This window comes from Lepus europaeus, chromosome 5 (genome assembly GCF_033115175.1).
Source record: "Lepus europaeus isolate LE1 chromosome 5, mLepTim1.pri, whole genome shotgun sequence".
NCBI lineage: Eukaryota > Metazoa > Chordata > Mammalia > Lagomorpha > Leporidae > Lepus > Lepus europaeus.
This window is the reverse complement of record NC_084831.1, coordinates 67,011,445-67,030,822: the sequence shown is the minus strand read 5'-3', so window position 1 is coordinate 67,030,822 and position 19,378 is coordinate 67,011,445. Positions and strand designations below refer to the sequence as shown.

The 19,378-nt window shown below is 40.2% G+C and overlaps 1 protein-coding gene across 3 annotated transcripts in view; it reads right to left on the bottom strand.

Annotated features, from left to right (window-relative positions):
* The window catches only part of TNNI3K (TNNI3 interacting kinase), a 368,374-nt gene that overhangs the window by 44,557 nt on the left and 304,439 nt on the right, over window positions 1-19,378 (bottom strand). For all 3 annotated transcript variants that reach the window (XM_062191544.1, XM_062191547.1, XM_062191546.1), the window contains 2 exons: window positions 19,037-19,096; window positions 15,848-16,017 (listed from right to left, as the gene is read on the bottom strand). In XM_062191544.1, the coding sequence (XP_062047528.1) occupies window positions 15,848-16,017; window positions 19,037-19,096 (230 nt within the window). The remainder of the gene's footprint in view (window positions 1-15,847; window positions 16,018-19,036; window positions 19,097-19,378) is intronic.

The window sequence follows — 19,378 nt, the reverse complement described above, 5'->3', positions numbered from 1 at the left end:
CTTTGAGAAATAATGGGAGAAGAAGATAGGTGGCTATAACAGGAACTAAATGCATTAAGTGGCTCCAAGTACTGTGGCCTTTGGTAAGGTATTCCTAGGAATGGGTAGCCCCAAAAAGTCTTCCCCATCACTGAGCAATTAAGCTGTCTGGGAAAATTACTGAAGGCTGATTAATATTTTGAAAAGACTGGGGTAGAGGTCAAGGTTAAAAAACAGGATATGGAGGAGATTCCAAGATGGTGGATTAGGGAGCGGCATGCTTTGCTAAGCTAGGAATAAACAGTAAGAAGAGAACTGTAGGAAGTGCACTCCCAGGGGAGACTTGAGAGGAAACTGCACTGGAGGTCCTACAAAGGAAGAGGAATGCTGTGGAACTGTGTGGAGGGTGTGGACATGTGGCACAACAGTAGTACAGCTGCAGCAGCCTAGGGTCAGAGTGGGCCACAGTTTAAAAACAGGTCAGACTGGACTATGGCAACCCATGATGAAACAGCCAGAGGGAGAGCGCAGTGTGAGTCCGGACTGGAGCCCTGGGGGCTGGCAATTGCTAGCAGTTGCCTGCGCACATAGTGCAAGTAGAGGGAGCGCATTTATCTCACCGCAACTTCCTCACAACAACAGCACCCGTTGCCTGGCTGAAAAAGGGCAGATGCCATCTTGGGCCTGGGCAGCAGCTGTGGAAGCCTTTGTGCATGCACACAGCAACTGGCTGAGACAGGACGCCTTCTTGGCAGAACCGGGGCCAGTGATGGGCAGGGAACATTATTCAGCGGTGGTTCTTGTGTACATGTGTGATCTAGAGATTCTAGTGGAGGGAACAATCTGTAGTCACCACTGACTTTGAGCCAGACTGGGAGGTACCTGGGCAACTACATGGGACACTGGGGCACCTTACAGACTCCCAGGATCAAGACGCCTAGGTGGAGTTGTCTTGAGGAACATCTGCCTAGTCAACATCTCTATTGACTAGACAGGTTGATGGGGCAGAGAGAAGCCTCAGGACCCAGTTACTGTGGGAGTCTTGTATACTGAGACCATGAGGAGGTTGTTACACAAGAAGGTGCAGGGTGTAGCTGGGTATTGAGATCTACCAACAGACTGTGGCTGTTGATGTTGGGCTGGGGGGAGTGGGAGGTTTGGGTTCAAAGTTGTTCCAGGTGCTGTAGGTGGCCCCAAGCATGTTCGCATGCGTGGTTTTAAACAAGCCAGCCTTGCTGAGGGCTGTAGAGCTGCCAAGGACAGGACCTTCTCTAGGGCCTGGGACCTTGCATCTAGCCTGGAGTCGGTCCGTGTGCCTCCAGTGCCACTTGCTCCTTTCCTTCCCAGAAGCTTCTTTTACATTTTATTTTAATCTCAACATCTGACTGTTGCAGTGTCTGGGGCTTTGGACCCTGTGTTCTTCATTCTGCCTCCTCCCCTGCCCCAACTTCCCCTTCATGGAGTGATTATGTTGACAATAATGTATAATGTGTGCTCTCTTCACTGATTTATCTACAGAATTTTCTTGGGCTTTTTTTCGGATCTTGCCACACTCTGGAGCACTGACCAGAGCTCCCTGGCCGCACCCACCACACAGCTCTTGGGGTGAGCTTGTCCTGTGAGGCCCACACTGTCGGGATGTTGGGGCGACAGCATTCTTCGACAAGAAGCACCGGAGACAGTTTTGATGAACTGTTTATTAACAGTTTGATGTCTGTTTATTAACAATCAGACGCAAGCTTCTATCAGGCAGGCAAAGGGGAGTAGCTAGCTCTGGGTAGCAACACTAAATCTATAGGATAAAGCAGATACTGGCCCCTCTATGCTTTTCCAATTAGCTTGAAGGTCACATAGCCTACATAGCCTTCCAGCTGGTCTTATGGGTCTGGGCCACACCTGGGAGCTGTTTACCTAGATGTAAATTACAAGGAAGAAGTGGGGGTGGAGGAAATGTGACTGAAGCCCCTACCACCTGCCAGCAGTCAGGTCATATGTGGGAGTCTCAGGGCTGAGCCATCTGTCAGGGTTTTTCCTAGGGTGTGGCATGGTGTGCCATGCCCTCTTAACCTCCTATATGGGCAGGCAGTCTCCCAGCCACATCTTGGTATTCACCCACATCTTGGTATTCACTGAAAGTGTAGACGTTCCACTGAGCCACAGAGGAATAAGGATATCAAAGATATCAAAGTTAAAGCCATCAGAAGAAAAAAAACAAAAATCAATTCCACAAATGACTAAAAAAAAAGAAACTTAAAAAAAAAAAAAAACAAGAATAAGGAAGACACTATGACCTCCCCCTAAAAAGAACACAAAAATATTTCAACGTTAGAATGTGAAGATGAAAAGACAGAGGAAATTCTGGAAATAGAATTCAAAAAATTAATCTCAGCATTACTCAAAAGCAGTCAGAAGCAAACCCATGAACTGAAGAAAACCATACATGACATGAATGAAAATTTTTCCCATGAAACTGAGATTTTAAAGAGAAATCAAAATGAAATATTAGAAATGAAGAGTTTCATAGATCAAATAAAAAAATATGGTGCAAACCCTGAAAAGCAGACTTAGCAAGGCAGAAGAAAGAGAAAGAATATCCAAACTACAAGATAAATCTTTGGAAATCTTCAGTCAGACAAAAAAAAAAAAAAATCTCCACAGTAAAACATTAAGATTCTAAATTCTAAAATATGCATGAGAGAAATGCCAGCTTATTTTCAGAAGATCCCCAATTAGACTCATAGCTGACTTCTCAACAGAAACCCTACAGGCTAGGCCGGCACCATGGCTCAGTAGGCTAATCCTCTGCCTGCGGCGCTGGCACCCCGGGTTCTAGTCCAGGTTTGGGCACCAGATTCTGTTCCATTTGCTTCTCTTCTAGTCCAGTTCTCTGCTGTGGCCAGGGGAAGGCAGTGGAAGATGCCCCAAGTGCTTGGGCCCTGCACCCACATGCCTGGCCCCTGGCTTCAGATCGGCCATAGTGGCCACTTGGGGGGTGAACCAATGGAAGGAAGACCTTTCTCTCTGATTTTCTCTCTCTCTCTCTTTAACTCTGCCTGTCAAAAAAAAAAAAAAAGAAAAAAAAAAGAAAAAAAAGAAACCCTACAGGCTAGAAAGGAATGGTGAGACACATTCCAACTCTTAAAAGAAAAAAAAAAAAAACCTGTCAACTCAGAATACTGTACCCTATTAAGCTCTTATTTATGAATGAAGGTGACATAAAAACCTTCCACAATAAACAGAAATTGAAAATCCAGCCTTACAAAAGATGCTAAAGGATGTGCTACAAACAGAAACACAGAAAGATAGCCATCATTATAAAGAATGTGAAGGCAGAAAATCCCCCAGTAAAAGTAAAGAAGAAATCCAAAGTAAACAATAGCAATATTTGTGGAAAAAATGGCAGGGCCAAGTCATTACTTATCAATAGTCACCTTGAATGTAAATAGCCTCAACTCCCCAGGTAAAAGATATAGTTTGGCTGAATGGATTAAAAAATAAGACCCATCTATTTGCTGCCTACAATAAACATATCTCACCAACAAAGATACATGCAGATTGAAAGTGAAAGGATGGAATAGATATTTCCATGCTAACAAAAATAAAAAAAGAGCTGGAATAGCCATCCTAATATGAGACAAATAGACTTTAACATAAAAACTGTGAAAGAGACAAAGTAGGGCATAATGTAATGACTAAGGGAATCATTCAACAGGAAGATGTGATGATAATAAATGTATATGCACCCAATTACAAGGTGCCTGGTTATTTAAAAGAAAGGTTAATGGATCAAAAGGGAGACAATAGTATGTACAATACAATAGTAATAGGGGACTTCAATACCACACTTTCAGCAATAGACAGATCAATCAGACAGGAAATCAGTGAGAAAACAACAGAATTAATTGACACTATAGACCAAATGGATCTAATGGATATCTACAGAACTTTTCACTCCACAGAGGCACAATACACATTCTTCTCATCAATACTTAGAATTTTCTCTAGGATACACCAAATTCTAGGCCATAAAGCAAGTCTCAGCAAATTATAAAAATTCGAAATCACACTATGCATCTTCTCTGACCACACTGGAATAAAGCTGGTGATCAGCAACTCAAGAATCTCTAGAACATATGCAAGCACATGGAGAATGAACAACATGGTCCTGAATGAATAGTGGGTCATAGAAGAAATTGAAAGAGAAATAAAAAATTTCTGCAAACAAAATAAGACAATATATCAAATCAAAATTTAAGGGATACAACAAAAGCAGTGTTAAGAGGGAATTTTATAGCAATTGGTGCCTACATGAAGAAATTGCAAAGGTACCAAAGAAATGAGCTATCAATGCATCTCAAAGACCTAGAAAACCAACAACAAACCAAACCCCAAATAGTAGGAGGAAATAAGTAATTAAAATTAGAGAATAAACAAAGTTGAAACCAAAAATAATACAAAAAAATCAGTGAAATAAAGAACTGGCTTTTTTAAAAAATTAAAAAAAAATAAATACACTGTTTGCACAACTAACCAAAAAAAAAAAAAAAAAAAAAGGAAGAAGACCCAAATCAACAAAATCAGAGGTGAAAAAGGAAATGTAACAACAGATAACAAGAAATAAAAAGAATCATTAGGAATTACTACAAAGAGCTGTACACCAACAAATTGGGAACCTTAGAAGAAATGGATAGATTCCTAGACATATAAAATCTACCAAAATTGAGTAATGAAGACAGAAAAAACCTAAACAGACCAATAAACAAGATGAAAATTGAGTCAGTAATAAAGACCCTCCCAACAAAGAAAAGCTCAGGACTGGACAGCTTCACTGCTGAATTCTATAAGACATTTAAATAAGAATGAATTTCAATTCTTCTCAAGCTATTAAAAATAATTGAAAGGGAAGGAATCCTCCCAAATTCCTTCTCTGAAGTCTGCATCACCTTAATCCCTAAACCAGGAAAAGATGAAGCCAAGAAAAGAAACTATATACCAAGATCCTTGGTGAATTTACATACAAAAATCCTCAACAATAAATTAGCTAACTGAATCCAACAACAGATCAGAAAGATCATTCACCTGGACCAAGTGGAATTTATTCTTGGTAGGCAGGGATGATTCAACATTTGCAAATCAACAAATGTAATATATCACATTAACAAGCTGATGAACAAAAGCCATGTGGTTAACTCAATAGATATGCAGAAAAGGCATTTGACAAAATGCAACATCCTTTCATGATGAAAGCCTTAAGTAAATTCGGTATAGAAGGAACATTATTCAACACAATCAAAGCAATTTATGTCAAACCCACAGCCAGCATCCCATTAAATGGGGAAAAGCTGGAAGCATTCTGCCTAAGATCTGGAACCAGACAAGGATGCTCACTCTCACCATTGCTATTTAATATTGTCTTGGAAGTTTTAGCCAGAGCCATTAGGCAAGAAAAATAAATCAAAGAGATACAAATTGGAAAGAAGGAAATCAAAGTCTCCCTATTTGCAGATGACATGATTCTATATACAGGGGATCCAAAAGACTCCACTGAGAGACTATTGGAACTCATAAAAGAGTTTGGTAAAGTGAAAGGTATAAAATCAACATAGAAAAATCAATAGCCTTTATATACATAGATAATGCAATGGCTGAGAAATAACTTTTTTTTTGTTTTTTGTTTTTGAAAGGCAGAGTGGACAGTGAGAGAGAGAGACAGAGAGAAAGGTCTTCCTTTGCTGTTGGTTCACTCCCCAATGGCCGCCGCGGCCAGCACACCGCGCTGATCCAAATGCAGGAGTCAGGTGCTTCTAGTGGTCTCCCATGGGGTGCAGGGCCCAAGCACTTGGGCCATCCTCCACTGCACTCCCGGGCCATAGCAGAGAGCTGGCCTGGAAGAGGAGCAACCAGGACAGAATCCGGCACCCCAGCCGGGACTAGAACTCAGTGTGCCGGTATTGCTAGGAGGAGGATTAGCCTATTGAGCTGTGGTGCCGGCCGTGAGAAAGAACTTTTAAGAGCAGTCCCATTCTTAACAGTTAAAAAATAATTAAATACCTTGGAATAAATTTAACGAAGGATGTCTACAATAAAAATTACAAAACACTAAAGAAAGAAATAGAAGAGGCATTAAAAATGTAAAAATCTTCATGTTCATGGATTGGAAAAATCAACATCATTAAAATGTCCATAGTACCAAAAGCACTTTACGGATTCAATGCTATCATAATCAAAATACCAAGGACATTCTTTTTAGATCTCGATACAACAAAAACAAAACTAAAGGCATCACAAGACCTGATTTCAAGACATACTACAAGGCAGTTTTAATCAAAACAACCTGGTGCTGGTTAAAAAATAACAGACTTGTAGACCATTAGAACAGAATAGAAACTCTAGAAATCAATCCATTCATCTACAACCAATTTATCTTTGACAAAGGGACTAAAATCAAAACCTGGAGAAAGAACAGTCTCTTAAACAAATCGTGCTGGGGAAACTGGATCTCTACATGCGTAAGTATGAAACTACACCTCTACTAAACATTGTGCAGAAAAATCCACCTAAATCTATGACATAATACCATCAAATTATTAGAGAACATTTGGGAAACTCTGCAAGACATTGACATAAGCAAAGAATTCTTAGAAAAGACCCCAGAAGTACAGGCAATCAAAGTCAAAATTGACAAATGGGATACATCAAGCTTAGAAGCTTTTGCAATGCAAAGGAAACACTCAGCAAAGTGAAGAAGCAACTGACAGAATGGGAGAAAATATTTGCAAACTATGCAACTAATAAAGGGTTAACATCCAGAATCTATAAAGAGCTCAAGAAATTCAACAATAACAAAACAATCTAGTTAAGAAATGGGCAAAGGACTTGAATAGGCATTTTTCAGCAGAGGAAATTCAGATGACCAACAGACACTTGAGAAAATGCTCAAGATCACTAGCCATCAAGGAAAAGCAAATCAAAAGCACAATGAAGTTTCAGCTCACTCCAGTTAGAATGGCTCTCATAGATAAATCAACAAAGGACAAACACTGGCAAGATGTAGAAGAAAAGGTATCCTGGTCCACTGTTGGTGGGAATGTAAACTGGCGCAGCCATTGTGGAAGACAGTATGGAGCTACCTCAGAAATCTGAATGTGGACTTACTGTATGACCAGTCATCCCACTCCTGGGAATTTAGCCAAACCATAAGAAATCAGCATATGAAAGAGTTATCTGTACCCCCATGTTCATTGCAGCACAATTCACAAAAACTAAGATATAGAATCAACCCAGATACCCATCAACTGTTGGTTGGATAAAGAAATTATGGGAGGATTCCCTCTTTTTCGATTGCTCTGAATAGTTTGAGAAGAATTGGAGTTAGTTCTTTAAATGTCTGATAGAATTTAGCAGTGAATCCATCTGGTCCTGGGCTTTTCTTTGTTGGGAGGGCCTTTATTACTGTTTCAATTTCTGTCTCAGTTATGGGTCTGTTTAGGTTTTCTATGTCTTCCTGGTTCAATTTAGGTAGGTGCATGTGTCCAGGAATCTATCCATTTCTGATAGATTTCCCTGTTTGCTGGCATACAAGTCCTTGTAGTAATTTCTGATGATTCTTTTTATTTCTTTAGTGTCTGTTGTTACATTTCCTTTTTTAATCTCTGATTTTATTGATTTGGGTCTTTTCTTTTTTTAGTTATTTGGGCCAATAGGGTGTCAATTTTGTTTATTTTTTCAAAAAACCAGCTCCTCATTTGACTGATTTTTTGTAATTTTTTTTTTTTTGGATTCAATCCTGTTGATTTCTTCTCTGATTTTAATTATTTCTCTTCTCCTACTAAGATTTGGGTCTGGTTTGCTGCAGATTTTCTAGATCCTTGAGATGCATTGAAAGCTCATGAGAGTATTTTAGGCATGGAAAGCCAAGACACTCTGGAAAAAAAAAAGAAGACCTAAATGAAAGATCTCTGTGAGTGAGATCCAATGGGAAGAACAGGGCCATCAAACAAGGAGGTACCTTTCTCTGAAGGGAGGAGAGAACTTCCACTTTGACTACGACCCTGTCGGAATAAGATCGAAGTCGGCGAACTCAAAAGGCTTCCATAGCCTTGGCAACTCATGACTAGAGCCTAGGGAGATTACTGACGCCATAAACAAGAGTGTCAAATTGTTAAGTCAACAACAGGAGTCACTGTGTATTTACTTCTCATGTGGGATCTGTCCTTAATGTGTTGTCCAATGTGAAGTAATGCTATAACTAGTACTGAAACAGTATTTTTACACTTTGTATTTCTGTGTGGGTGTAAACTGATGCAATCTTTACTTAATATATACTAAATTGACCTTTTGTATATAAAAAAATTGAAAATGAATCTTGATGTGAATGGAATGGGAGAGGGAGTGGGAGATGGGAGGGGTGCGAGTGGGAGGGAAATTATGGGGGGGAGCCATTGTAGTGGGTAAAGCCACCACCTGCAGTGCTGGCATCCCATATGGGCGCTGGTTCGAGAACTGGATGCTCCACTTCTGATGTAGCTCTCTGCTATGGCCTAGGAAAGCTTCAGAATATGGCCTACCTACTTGGGCCCCTGGACCCACATGGGATACCTGGAAGAAGTTTCTGGCTCCTGGCTTCAGATCAGCACAGCATTGGCCATTGGTTGTGGCCATCTGGGGAGTGAACAAGTGGCTAGAAGACCTCTTTTTCTCTGCCTCTGCCTACTGTAACTCTGCCTTTCAAAATAAAATAAATCTTTTTTACAAAATAGCCTGCTATAGTTGTATTTTTTTTATTAAACTTTTATTTAATGAATATAAATTTCCAAAGTATAGCTTATGGGTTACAATGGCTTCCCCCCTCCCATAACTTCCCTCCCGCTCCCTTTCCGCTTCCATTCATGTAAAGATTCATTTTCAATTCTCTTTATATACAGAAGATCAGTTTAGTATATATTAGGTAAAGATTTCAACATTTTGCCCATATAGCAACATAAAGTTGAATTCCAAGTCCTGCCTATGATTATCTCAGCATGGCCAGACCAAATGATTTCATGAGCCTTATAAGCCCAGGGGCTGGAAATTCTCCACCCTGGTAGAACCACTGGAATGTAGAACAGAAATGTGTATCACTGATGGCTTTAGACTCCAGGGTGAAATAACTTCATTCAGTTTTAGAGGTATTATTTAAAGATTTTGGTGCAAATAATGAAAGCTGTACATAAATAAGATTGACAGTAGAAGGTTATGCCAGTTGGGGCATGTAGAAGCAGTGCTGCAAAGGCTAGAAAGAAGAGAGGTCAAGGTAGGCTAAATGCTCTGGGGGTCAACTGTGTGTGTGTGTGAGAGAGAGAGAGAGAGAGAGAGAGAGTTGAAGCTTCACAAGTAAATTCACAGAGAACATAAAGCAAAGTATGAGAGAGTTTTATGTAGTCACAAGCATGGTGTTGAAATTGCTGATTGTGGTGAGTGGAAAAGAGAAGTAAGTCGGGAATTAAGAAAGTATTTGAATGAAAGGGAACTTCTGAGGACTCTGAGGGTAGTTTCAGTACAAACAAGAATACAGGAGAGGTGATAAAGAGGGGAGTGTTTTTGCTTTGCAATGATGATGAGACACAGCTGCTGCTACTTGATAAAGATCTTGTTTCACAACAGCACGTGGTCACAGTCCCCTCACCTTTCTCCTTTCTCCATTCCTCCTAAGATCAGTTCCGTGGCACTATTCTCTAACACATTTTTCTCTATCCCAGAAAAACCATGCGCAAATGAAAATTTTATAAGTTATATTCAACTTTCATGAGTTGAATCACATTCTCAGTGCACTAAGCAAGCTTTCTATTTAAAGGAACTCTTTGAAGGACCCTTTTGTAGTGTGAAAGATTAATTTGAAATGTTTCTGTTTTACTGCTGCAAACTCTGGATTCCTGGTTTCATTCTCCTGGACAGCTAACTAGGTCATAGCATTCTATTCTCAGAGCCCAGCCCCCTACAAACACTAATTGGTTTTCACATCTGAAAGGTTGTGTATCACTTTGTCATTTCTAAATTTACATGGTAATCCATGTACAAGATGGGAGATTTCATACTCTGTGGGAGGAGCAAGTGCCACATGCTTAGTTTTCTAAATATATCTAGAGACACATAACATTTTAAAAGAGGCAGAACGTCAAGAGTGCCTTCCTCAATCTCGGATTTTGTCAGTTTATGGCTTGAGTAGGAAATACTGAATTCCTATTACTGTGACACAATTTCCCATCTCGAAAATTATTCTATGAAGGAATATAATCATTAGAAATAAACATTAAATAAACAACTAAAACCCCATCAGATCAAGCATCATGGAACTCCAACCTACAGTATATAACTTCATAATCAGAAATTGAACAATAAATGTGCCATTTTCATGGCATTGCTGAGGGGTCTCACGTCCATATTGGTAGGGATTACCCTTGTTTCAAAGTAATAATGCTATACTAAAAATTATACATTAACCATATCATCTGAATGAGTCAATTAGGAAGCTCCAAGCCAGACCTTACTAGTACATTGCAAGAGAGACCACAGCAGTAATCAACCTTTAAAATGGTCCTCTTGGGTTACAGCTGCTATTTTACCTCTGCTGTCACTTTTTTCTTCCATTTATTGTATCAGTTGCATCCCTTTCTCACAGAATGACTGGCAGGTTAGTATTGTAGCATTGACTTAAAACATATTTCTCATACTGGTAATTGCCTGAGAAACTTTAAAACATTGGGATTCTGGGTGCCACCCGTGGGTTTTAGTTTACGTGATCCCAGGCACTGGTACCTGTAAAAGTTCCCCTAAGGTGATTTCAAAGGGCAGCCAAAGCTGGGAAGTGCTGTCTTATAGGTTGTTAAACTCATAGCCCTCTGAACTTGGTTTATCAATTCCTATATCCTTGGGCTCTTTGACTTCAGGAACCTATTGATTGCTGGTCTCCTTTCCTCTGCCTTCCTACACACAAGCTAAAAAGGCAGGCTTGGGGGAGTAGCTGAGCTCATTCCTTGATCGACTTCCAGAAGTAACTGGAAGGAGTCCAGCAAATACAATTATTGGCAAAACATATCAAGCATCTGGAATGGTACACCTCCTGCGCCAGGGAAATTCAGAAACCACTGGTGAGTTCTGGATGAGAATTCCAACTCTGTCTGATTTGTTTTCCATTAACTTGGGGGAGATTCTTAGCGTTTCTGAGCCTGAGTCTCAGTTTCATTATGTATGAATATAGGAATATCTGCTTCTTGAGGATTAAATAAATGACTATTCAAAGAAATTAAAATAGCGTCCAGGGTATGGTAAAGAGTGATTTAAGTGAAAATAACAGACAAAATATTTAAAGCTTATTCACTGATTATGTCTCATGTAAACAATAATTACTATTGTGGAGCCAATTAATCCAATTCCTTATCTACTAAACAAATATTTATTACTTACTGACTTTTGGCAATCATACTTTAGATACCAAAGATATGGTAATGAATACAACAGACATGATTCTATCTTGGTACATTTTACAGCTTGACTAAATGCTTTATCTATTCCTAAAGCTGACTTCAAGCAATATAGATTGAGCTTGCTAAAAGGATTGTACGACTAACTGAACTTCAATTCACCCTTGCAGCAAATACTCAGGGATGTGCTAGACTGTTAAGAAAAACTTATATTTAGTAGACAAACACTTATCAGAGTTCCATAACTGTTATGAAGGGTCAGAAGGCTTTACAAACCTTATGAGAGTATCAAAGAAAGCAGCTCAAAAAACATGATGGGTTTTCGCAGATAGACCAGGCAATTTCATTAGTAGTGGTGTACCTCTCTTGGTTCTTGAGAGCTAGGGAAGCTGTGATTCCCCCTTATAATGATCCTAGAGGATGTCACATTATCCGTGTTCTACAAATGTGACTTAAATACCCTGACCAAGGTCATTGAGCTGGTAAATGGCAAAATCAAGGCTGAAATTCATATCTGTTTCCACATTTTATCCTCTAAACTTCTGTCTCAACTGGACACAGCACCAGGTGACTGCTTTAGAAACATGAAATCTGACTGTTCACAGAAGTAATTTTAAAAGCCACAAGTAGAGAATAAGAACAGGAGATGGAAATAGAAGACAGTGATGTGAACAAATGTAATCTGATTTTGTCCTATGTGCCCCTTGTGAAATTATGTGAGGCACTCAGATCCAATAAAGAATTGTGTCCAGTTTGACTGGTAATCAAATCTGCTTATAATTTCATGGTATTCCATAGACTAAAGGCTGATTCAGATTCCCATCTTTTCATAGCTGCAGCTTCAATTCTTGTCACACCAAGAAAATATTAACTATAAAAAGTTAACCTGAATATTGCATGCATTATATAACTTCCTAATGGCAGATAATGTTTCCCTACCTTCAAGACATGCAAAGCCATTACTTTGATGATGGAGTGTGTATGAATGCACATGCTTCATGGGGGCCATGTGTAAGTGTTCTGGAGCACATGTGGAACGAGAGAGATTTTTCAGCCAATCCTCTCTGTTTTTCTGTGAGTTACAGTAAACATTGGAAAGTATCCATCAGCTCACAGGGACTGCCCTACTCTACTCTCCAATCAGAACAGGGGAGCCTGGCAGCTATGTTCATCTAAATATAATGTGACCCCACCCAGAGTCCAGCCACATTTTTTTAGACCCAAAAAGGTTATTTAATCCAAAAGAGGTCAATCACAATCTCATTTGTGGAGACCATTATTAAACTTGCCTATGTGACTCACCAATGGAATGCCAGAGCTTGATCATGTGCCTGTGAGACTGGACTTGTCCTCCTGAGCTACACTAGCCCTTGTTTTTGAGGAGAACATGCCCCAGATAGTGTGTTTTCTACAGGCTTGTCCAAGGAGGATTGGAGACGCATGCAGCAAACCTGGCACATTCTCTAGCTGAGTCAAGCCCATGCATAGTCAAAGGAGGCATGAGCAAGAAAAAAATGCTATGGTTATATTTCCCTGAATTTTATGATAGGCTATTACACAGAATTATTATGGAAAGAGATGATCAATATATTTCTTCTTGAAACTCCACAATTAAGCTGGGAGACAAAGAGGCTGTCTTGGAAACTGGGCCATGTACATGGCAGAGCTCTTCTTACAAAGATGTGTCTCTTTTCTGATTTACTCTTTTGCCCATTTCTTTTTGCTTTTCCTTGCATTAAAGTTCATATAACATAAAATTAATTAATTAATTCTTTTAAAGTGAGCAATTCAGGGGCAGTTAGTACACTCACAGTGTTTTATCATCAGGACTGTATCTAATTACAAAATATTTTCATCACTCCCAAATAAAACCTGGTACCCATTAAGCAGTGAGTTCTGATTTTTCCCAACCCCAGTCCCTGACAATGTCGAATTTTTTGATTTTGTGGATTTACCTACTGTTATGGATTGGATTGTGGCCCTGCCTCTACCCCCACTTTTATATGTTCAAACTGTAGCCTTCCTTTTAACTGTTTAAGATTTATTTATGAAAGAGAGAGAGAGAGAGAGAGAGAGAGAGAGAGAGAGAGGGAGAGAGAGAGTCTTCTATCTGCTAGTTTACTCCCCAAATGCCTGCAATAGCTAGAGGTAGGCCAGGCCAAAGCCAGGAGTCTGGAACTTCATCCAGGTCACTCATGTGGGTGGTAGGAACAGAAGTACTCAGGTCATCATTAGTAGGAAGCTGGGTGGGAAGCAGAGGCTGGACTTGATCCCATGCACCCTGATGTGGGATGCTAGTATTCCAAATGGTGGCATAGCCTGCGTGGCCACAGTGCCCTGTAGCTGTATTAGAGATAGGGCCTTTGAGGAGGTATTTAATGTTAAAGGAAGCCATAAGTGTGGAGCCCAGACTCAATAGAACTGGTGCCCACATGAGAAGATGAGGAGAGACCACAGCTCCTTCTCTGCCGTGTGAGGACACAGGGAGAAGGCGGATTTTACAAGCCAGAAAGAGAAGCCTCACAAGACCCCAGTCATGTTGGTACCCTGATCATAGACTTGTAGCCTCCAGATCTGTAAGGAAATATATTTCTATTCCACAAGCCATTCAGTCGGTGATACTTTGTTCCCTGTAATATACCTATTCGGGATATTTATATCTATATGGTCATATAATATGTGACCTTTGCATCTGTTTCTTTCACTTTGCATGTTTTCAAGGTTCATTCAAAAATGGCTGAATAATATTCTACTGTATAGATATTATATTTTGTTTATTCATAGTTTGATGAATGCTTGTGCTGTTTCTACCTTTTAGCCTTTGTGAGTAGTGTTGCTATAAATACTTGAGTACATGTATTTGTTTGAGAACCTATTTTCAATTCTTTTGGGTACATTCCTAGGAGTGGATTTGCTGTGTCCTATGGTAATTCTTAGACATTTCGATGCTTATATCCCCAATGCTCTTTCCAGTTTCCTACCCATGACTTCTTTGGGTGCCATAGGACAACCCCGGAATTTATAAATTCCCTTTGTTGCTGCAGAATAGACATTTCTTGTTTAACCTAGAGTAAGATACTATTACTTGCAACATTGAGAAACTAAACTACAGAGAATAAAAAGTCTAATTTTTGGTCATGTATTGATAATTATAAGAAAAATGAACTCAAACTTCTTCTTTCATACTTTTGCAGAGGGATGGTTCATCTTTTGTTGATAGTAATCAAATCCTATCTTTTTTTTTTTTTTGACAGGCAGAGTTAGACAGGAAGAGAGAGAGAGACAGAGTTCCGTTGGTTCACCCCCAAGTGGCCACTACGGCTGGTGCATTGAGGCCGGCGCTCTGCACTGATCCGAAGCCAGGTGCCAGGTGCTTCCTCCTGGTCTCCCATGCGGGTGCAGGGCCCAAGGACCTGGGCCATCCTCCGCCCTCCCAGGCCACAGCAGAGAGCTGGCCTGGAAGAGGAGCAACAGGGACAGAACCGGCACCCCAACGAGGACTAGAACCCGGGGTGCTGGCGCCTCAGGCGGAGGATTAGCCAAGTGAGCCGTGTTGCCGGCCTCAAATCCTATCTTGATGAGATACGGAATCTGGCTTTTTAAAAAAAGTATTTATTTATTAATTTGAAAGTCAGAGCTACAGAGGAAGATGAAGGAAGGGAGAGATAGAGAGAGAGAGAGAGAGAGAGAGAGAGAGAGAGAGAGAAATAGGTATATTCCATCTGGTTCATTCCCCAGATGGTTGCAACAGTCAGGTTGGGGCCAGGCCAAAGCCAGGAGCCAGGAGTCTCATCTGGGTCTTCCATGTGGGTGCAGAAACCCAAACACTTGGGCAATCCTCCACTTCCATTTCCGGATCATTGGAAGAGAGCTAGGTTGGAAGTGGAACTGTCAGGACATGAACCAGCACCTGTACGGGATGCTGGTATTGCAGGCGGTCGCTTTACTGCTACGTTACAACACTGGGCCCTGGAATTTGGCTGTTTAAAAAATGTTTATTTATTTTCACATTTGTGAAAGGCCAAGAATGAGAGGGAAGGTGGAAAAGAGGGAAAGAGAGAGAGGGAGACACAGAGAGAGAATGCAGAGATAAAGGAACCTTCCATTTACTGGTTCACTCCCCAAATGCCCACAACAACAAAGACTGTGCCTGGTTGAAGCCAAGAGTCAGGAACTCCTTCCAGGTCTCTCATGTTGGTTGCAGGGTCCCAAGCACTAGAACCATCATCTGCTACCTCCCTGGATGCATTAGCAGGGAGCTGGATCAGAAGTGGAGTAGCTGTGACTTGAACCAAGCAATCCAATAATGGGATGTGAGTATCCCAAGTGGCAGCTTAACTCACGGCACCACGATGCTTGCCCCTGGAATCTGGCTTTAAGGTAAGACTGTTGCTTACATGACCACTTACCTTTGGGACCAGGCAGAATAGGATCTTGCATTTAGAGCATATTCCAACTCAAAACGACTCCGTAAAGCTGCCACGTGACTCCGTCCAGGCCCTCCCCGGCTCACCAGGCAATCAGAGGAAGAGGATGGTGAGAGAGACCCACTGCTGTTACTTGATGCAGGAGACATCAGCTAAGGGGAGGAGAAATGATTTGAATCACTTAATAAATCCAATAGGTGTAAAGGCATAGAATACGGATATATTTTACTTTTCTATTCTAGGATTTCTCACATTTTAATTTCTATTCATCGCAGCTTGCTTCTGGCTTTTCATTTCAGCCTCTGAAGGCAACACCTGGCTAGCTTAATTTATTTTTTGACCTACTTCTATGCTGAGAGCTGGCCTGTTAAACCTATGCTCTTCTTTCCAAAAACACAGTAGGCCCAAATCAGATTCATAAAATAGATATTTAGAAGTTATTATTCAATGATCAAAAGATCCTCCACATTTTTCATATAAGATTTATGGCACTTTTCCTTTAAATACTAGCTAAAATTATTTTCTTTACATAAAATGGATTTGCACACTTTTCTAAGAATACAACGATTTTATAGGATAAAGGAGGCTTTAATATTTGACAAGTGTTCTCCCATAGAGAACAAGGCCAATCCTTTTGCCACATGATAGTTCTTCAGATGTTTAAGAACAGCTGTTAGACTCACCCTAATTTTCTGTTCTTTGAAATAAGCATCCCTGGTCACTCCAACAGTTTCTCACCTAACATGATTTTCAACTCATTTACCATTCTGATCTCTCACCTCTCAAATGTGTTCCTCGATTTTAATTATTCTTTTAAAAGGATCAATAACACAAGTGGGAACTGTTTGGCTATCTCAGAACCCGAATGATCATATTTGCTTTGTGACAAGATAGACATTTCATATTCTAATTCCCAATAAGTTTACTCTTTTCTTTTTGTCTGAGAGTCTGTGAGACACACACAGAGAAACAAAGAAAGATAGAACACCAGTCCACTAGCTCACTACTCAAAAGCCAGCAACAGCTAGGACTGAGCTCACTGAAGCTAGGAAGTAAGTATTCAGTTCAGGTCTCCCATGTGGGTGATCTGGACCCACATATTTGAGCTATTACCTACTGCTTCCCAGGGTCTGCATTAGTAGGAAATTGGAATTGGGATTGGAGCCAGAACTTGAATCCCCTGATATGAGCTACTGACATTCAAACCAGTGGTTTGATCACATGGCCAAAGGCTCATCTTCCAATAAACTTATTATCCACTAATATTCAAGATGCTCCTATATCATATTGCTGTCATCTGATACTTTTACTATTGCTTCTTTGGCTCTGGTGCAAAACATTATATTTAATCCTGTTAAATTTATTCTGGTTAGGTATGTCATGTTACTTTATCCTCCAAGATATTCTAGAATCTGGCTTTCAAATATTTTCCATTCTTTTCCGCTGCATTATCTCTGAAAATTCGATGAACAGGGTCCTCTTGACCTTGGTCTAAGCCATTGACGAAAAGTTGAAGATGAAGTAGAATCTTATGGAACCTACAAGTCAAGTGCACTTAGGCTGACACTCATCCATTAATTAGCACAACCACATCCAGCACATTCTCTTTGCAGGAAACTCATTCATCTCTCCTAGATGGAGATTATACAGAAGAGTCTAGATCAGTATAACAAAACAGTTTAGATTAGCAGATCCTAAAATTGTCTTCTAGTCTGAAATCAAAGCCCTGAAATAATGGGATCTAGCCCCAGGCTAGAAACAACTCTGTCCAAACACAAAAATTCAAAGTGAGAGAATACTACTTCTCCCTATTTTCTGTAAGTTTCAGGGCCTAAGAGAAGCACTGAACATTTTTTTATTTTTTATTTTATTTTATTTTTTGCCTGAAGACTGAAACATCTTTCTACATAAAAGCCTTCACCTGGGGCTGGTGCTGTGGCGTACTGGATAAAACCACCACCTGCAATGCCGGCATCCCATATGGGCTCCGGTTTGAGTCCTGGCTGTTCCACTTCCACTCCAGCTCTCTGCTGTGGCCTGAGAAAGCAGTAGAAGATGGCCCAAGTGCTTGGGCCCCTGCTCCCAAGTGGGAGACCCGGAAGAAGCTCCTGGCTCCTGGCTCCTGGCTTTGGCTTGACACAGCTCTGGCCGTTCCAGCCAATTGGGGAGTGAACCAACAGATGGAAGACCTCTCTCTCTCTCTCTCTGTCTCTCCTTCTCTCTCTGTGTAACTCTTTCAAATAAATAAATAAATCTTAAAAAAAAAAGCCTTCACCTGTAAAAGTCTTAGTGAAGAGTCACGAGACAGGGCCACTCACTGCCATCTACAACCACAGACCTGGTACCCTTTTACAATAGACGAGGTTCCAGCCACTCTTAGTTGAGATTGGTTTTATGGAAAGACAACTTTTCTTGGATGGTTTCACTTTAAGAATGTATTGCGTGGTAAGGGGGTGAAGCTGCCTAGCCCCATTTTTGCCCCTCCTAGGGTATAGGGGTAGATATGTGGTCCTGTATTTAAGGTGTCCCTCACCTCCTCTTGGAGGACTCAACTGCATTTGAGAATGTATTATTTTTGAGTTAGTGACCATGTTTTGTCTGTTTTCAAATGTTAACTTCTGACCAGCTGAATAGAAAACTAAGGCAATAATAGAGAAAATTAAAGCAAACGGCTCCTTGATATTAAGAGACGAAAATGCCATTAGCCTTATTAGCAACATATATCACTTTGAGCAACATATGTACGGTATGAAAGAAATACCTCCCAATTAATTTCAACACTAGTTCTAGTGATAATTTTTCCTTCTCTTATTGAACACAAATGGACAATGGCTTAACATTTTAGTTACATTCCTCTGTAGGTAGGAAATTTTGTGTAGGAAAGCATTGAGTTAAATACTTTCTAATATGAATATTTTTACATTTTCAAATTTTTCCACATAAATATTCTAAGGCACCTAATTATTGCTGGAAGGGCCCAATTCACTGTAAACTTACCTCTATCCATGTAGATGCAGCTAATTCTGCTCCACTCAGGATTTGCTGAATTGGGTAAACATGAGTTGTGGCCCTCATAGCAGCTTTCCATAGGGACCCTCTCACCTACATTCTCTGACATTTTTGGATGCTGGGCTTTCTTTATGGACATATTTTAGGAGCTAAAGGTCTTACCTCAATATTGCAGAGACATTCTTCTAACTTCGTGACAACTTCAGAAAACTCAGGTCTTCCCTGTAAATAGAGAAAAGATTATTTTTCTCCCCTGAGAATAAAAGAGAGGAAACTCTTTGGATTTTTCAAATTGGGTTTTTGCATTTGTAAAGAATAAGATTAACAATAAAGTATGTTTTTATTTAAAATACACTTGCATTGAAGTGTTAATTGAATGTTCATTTGCTGTTCTTGGAGGGATGTTGAGGCTTCCTCTGATAAGAGTTTTAAGTCAGAATTTGCAACTACATTTAGATAATGAAATAGGGGAAAAGCTTTAATTAGCTTTGCATGTTTTTAAAT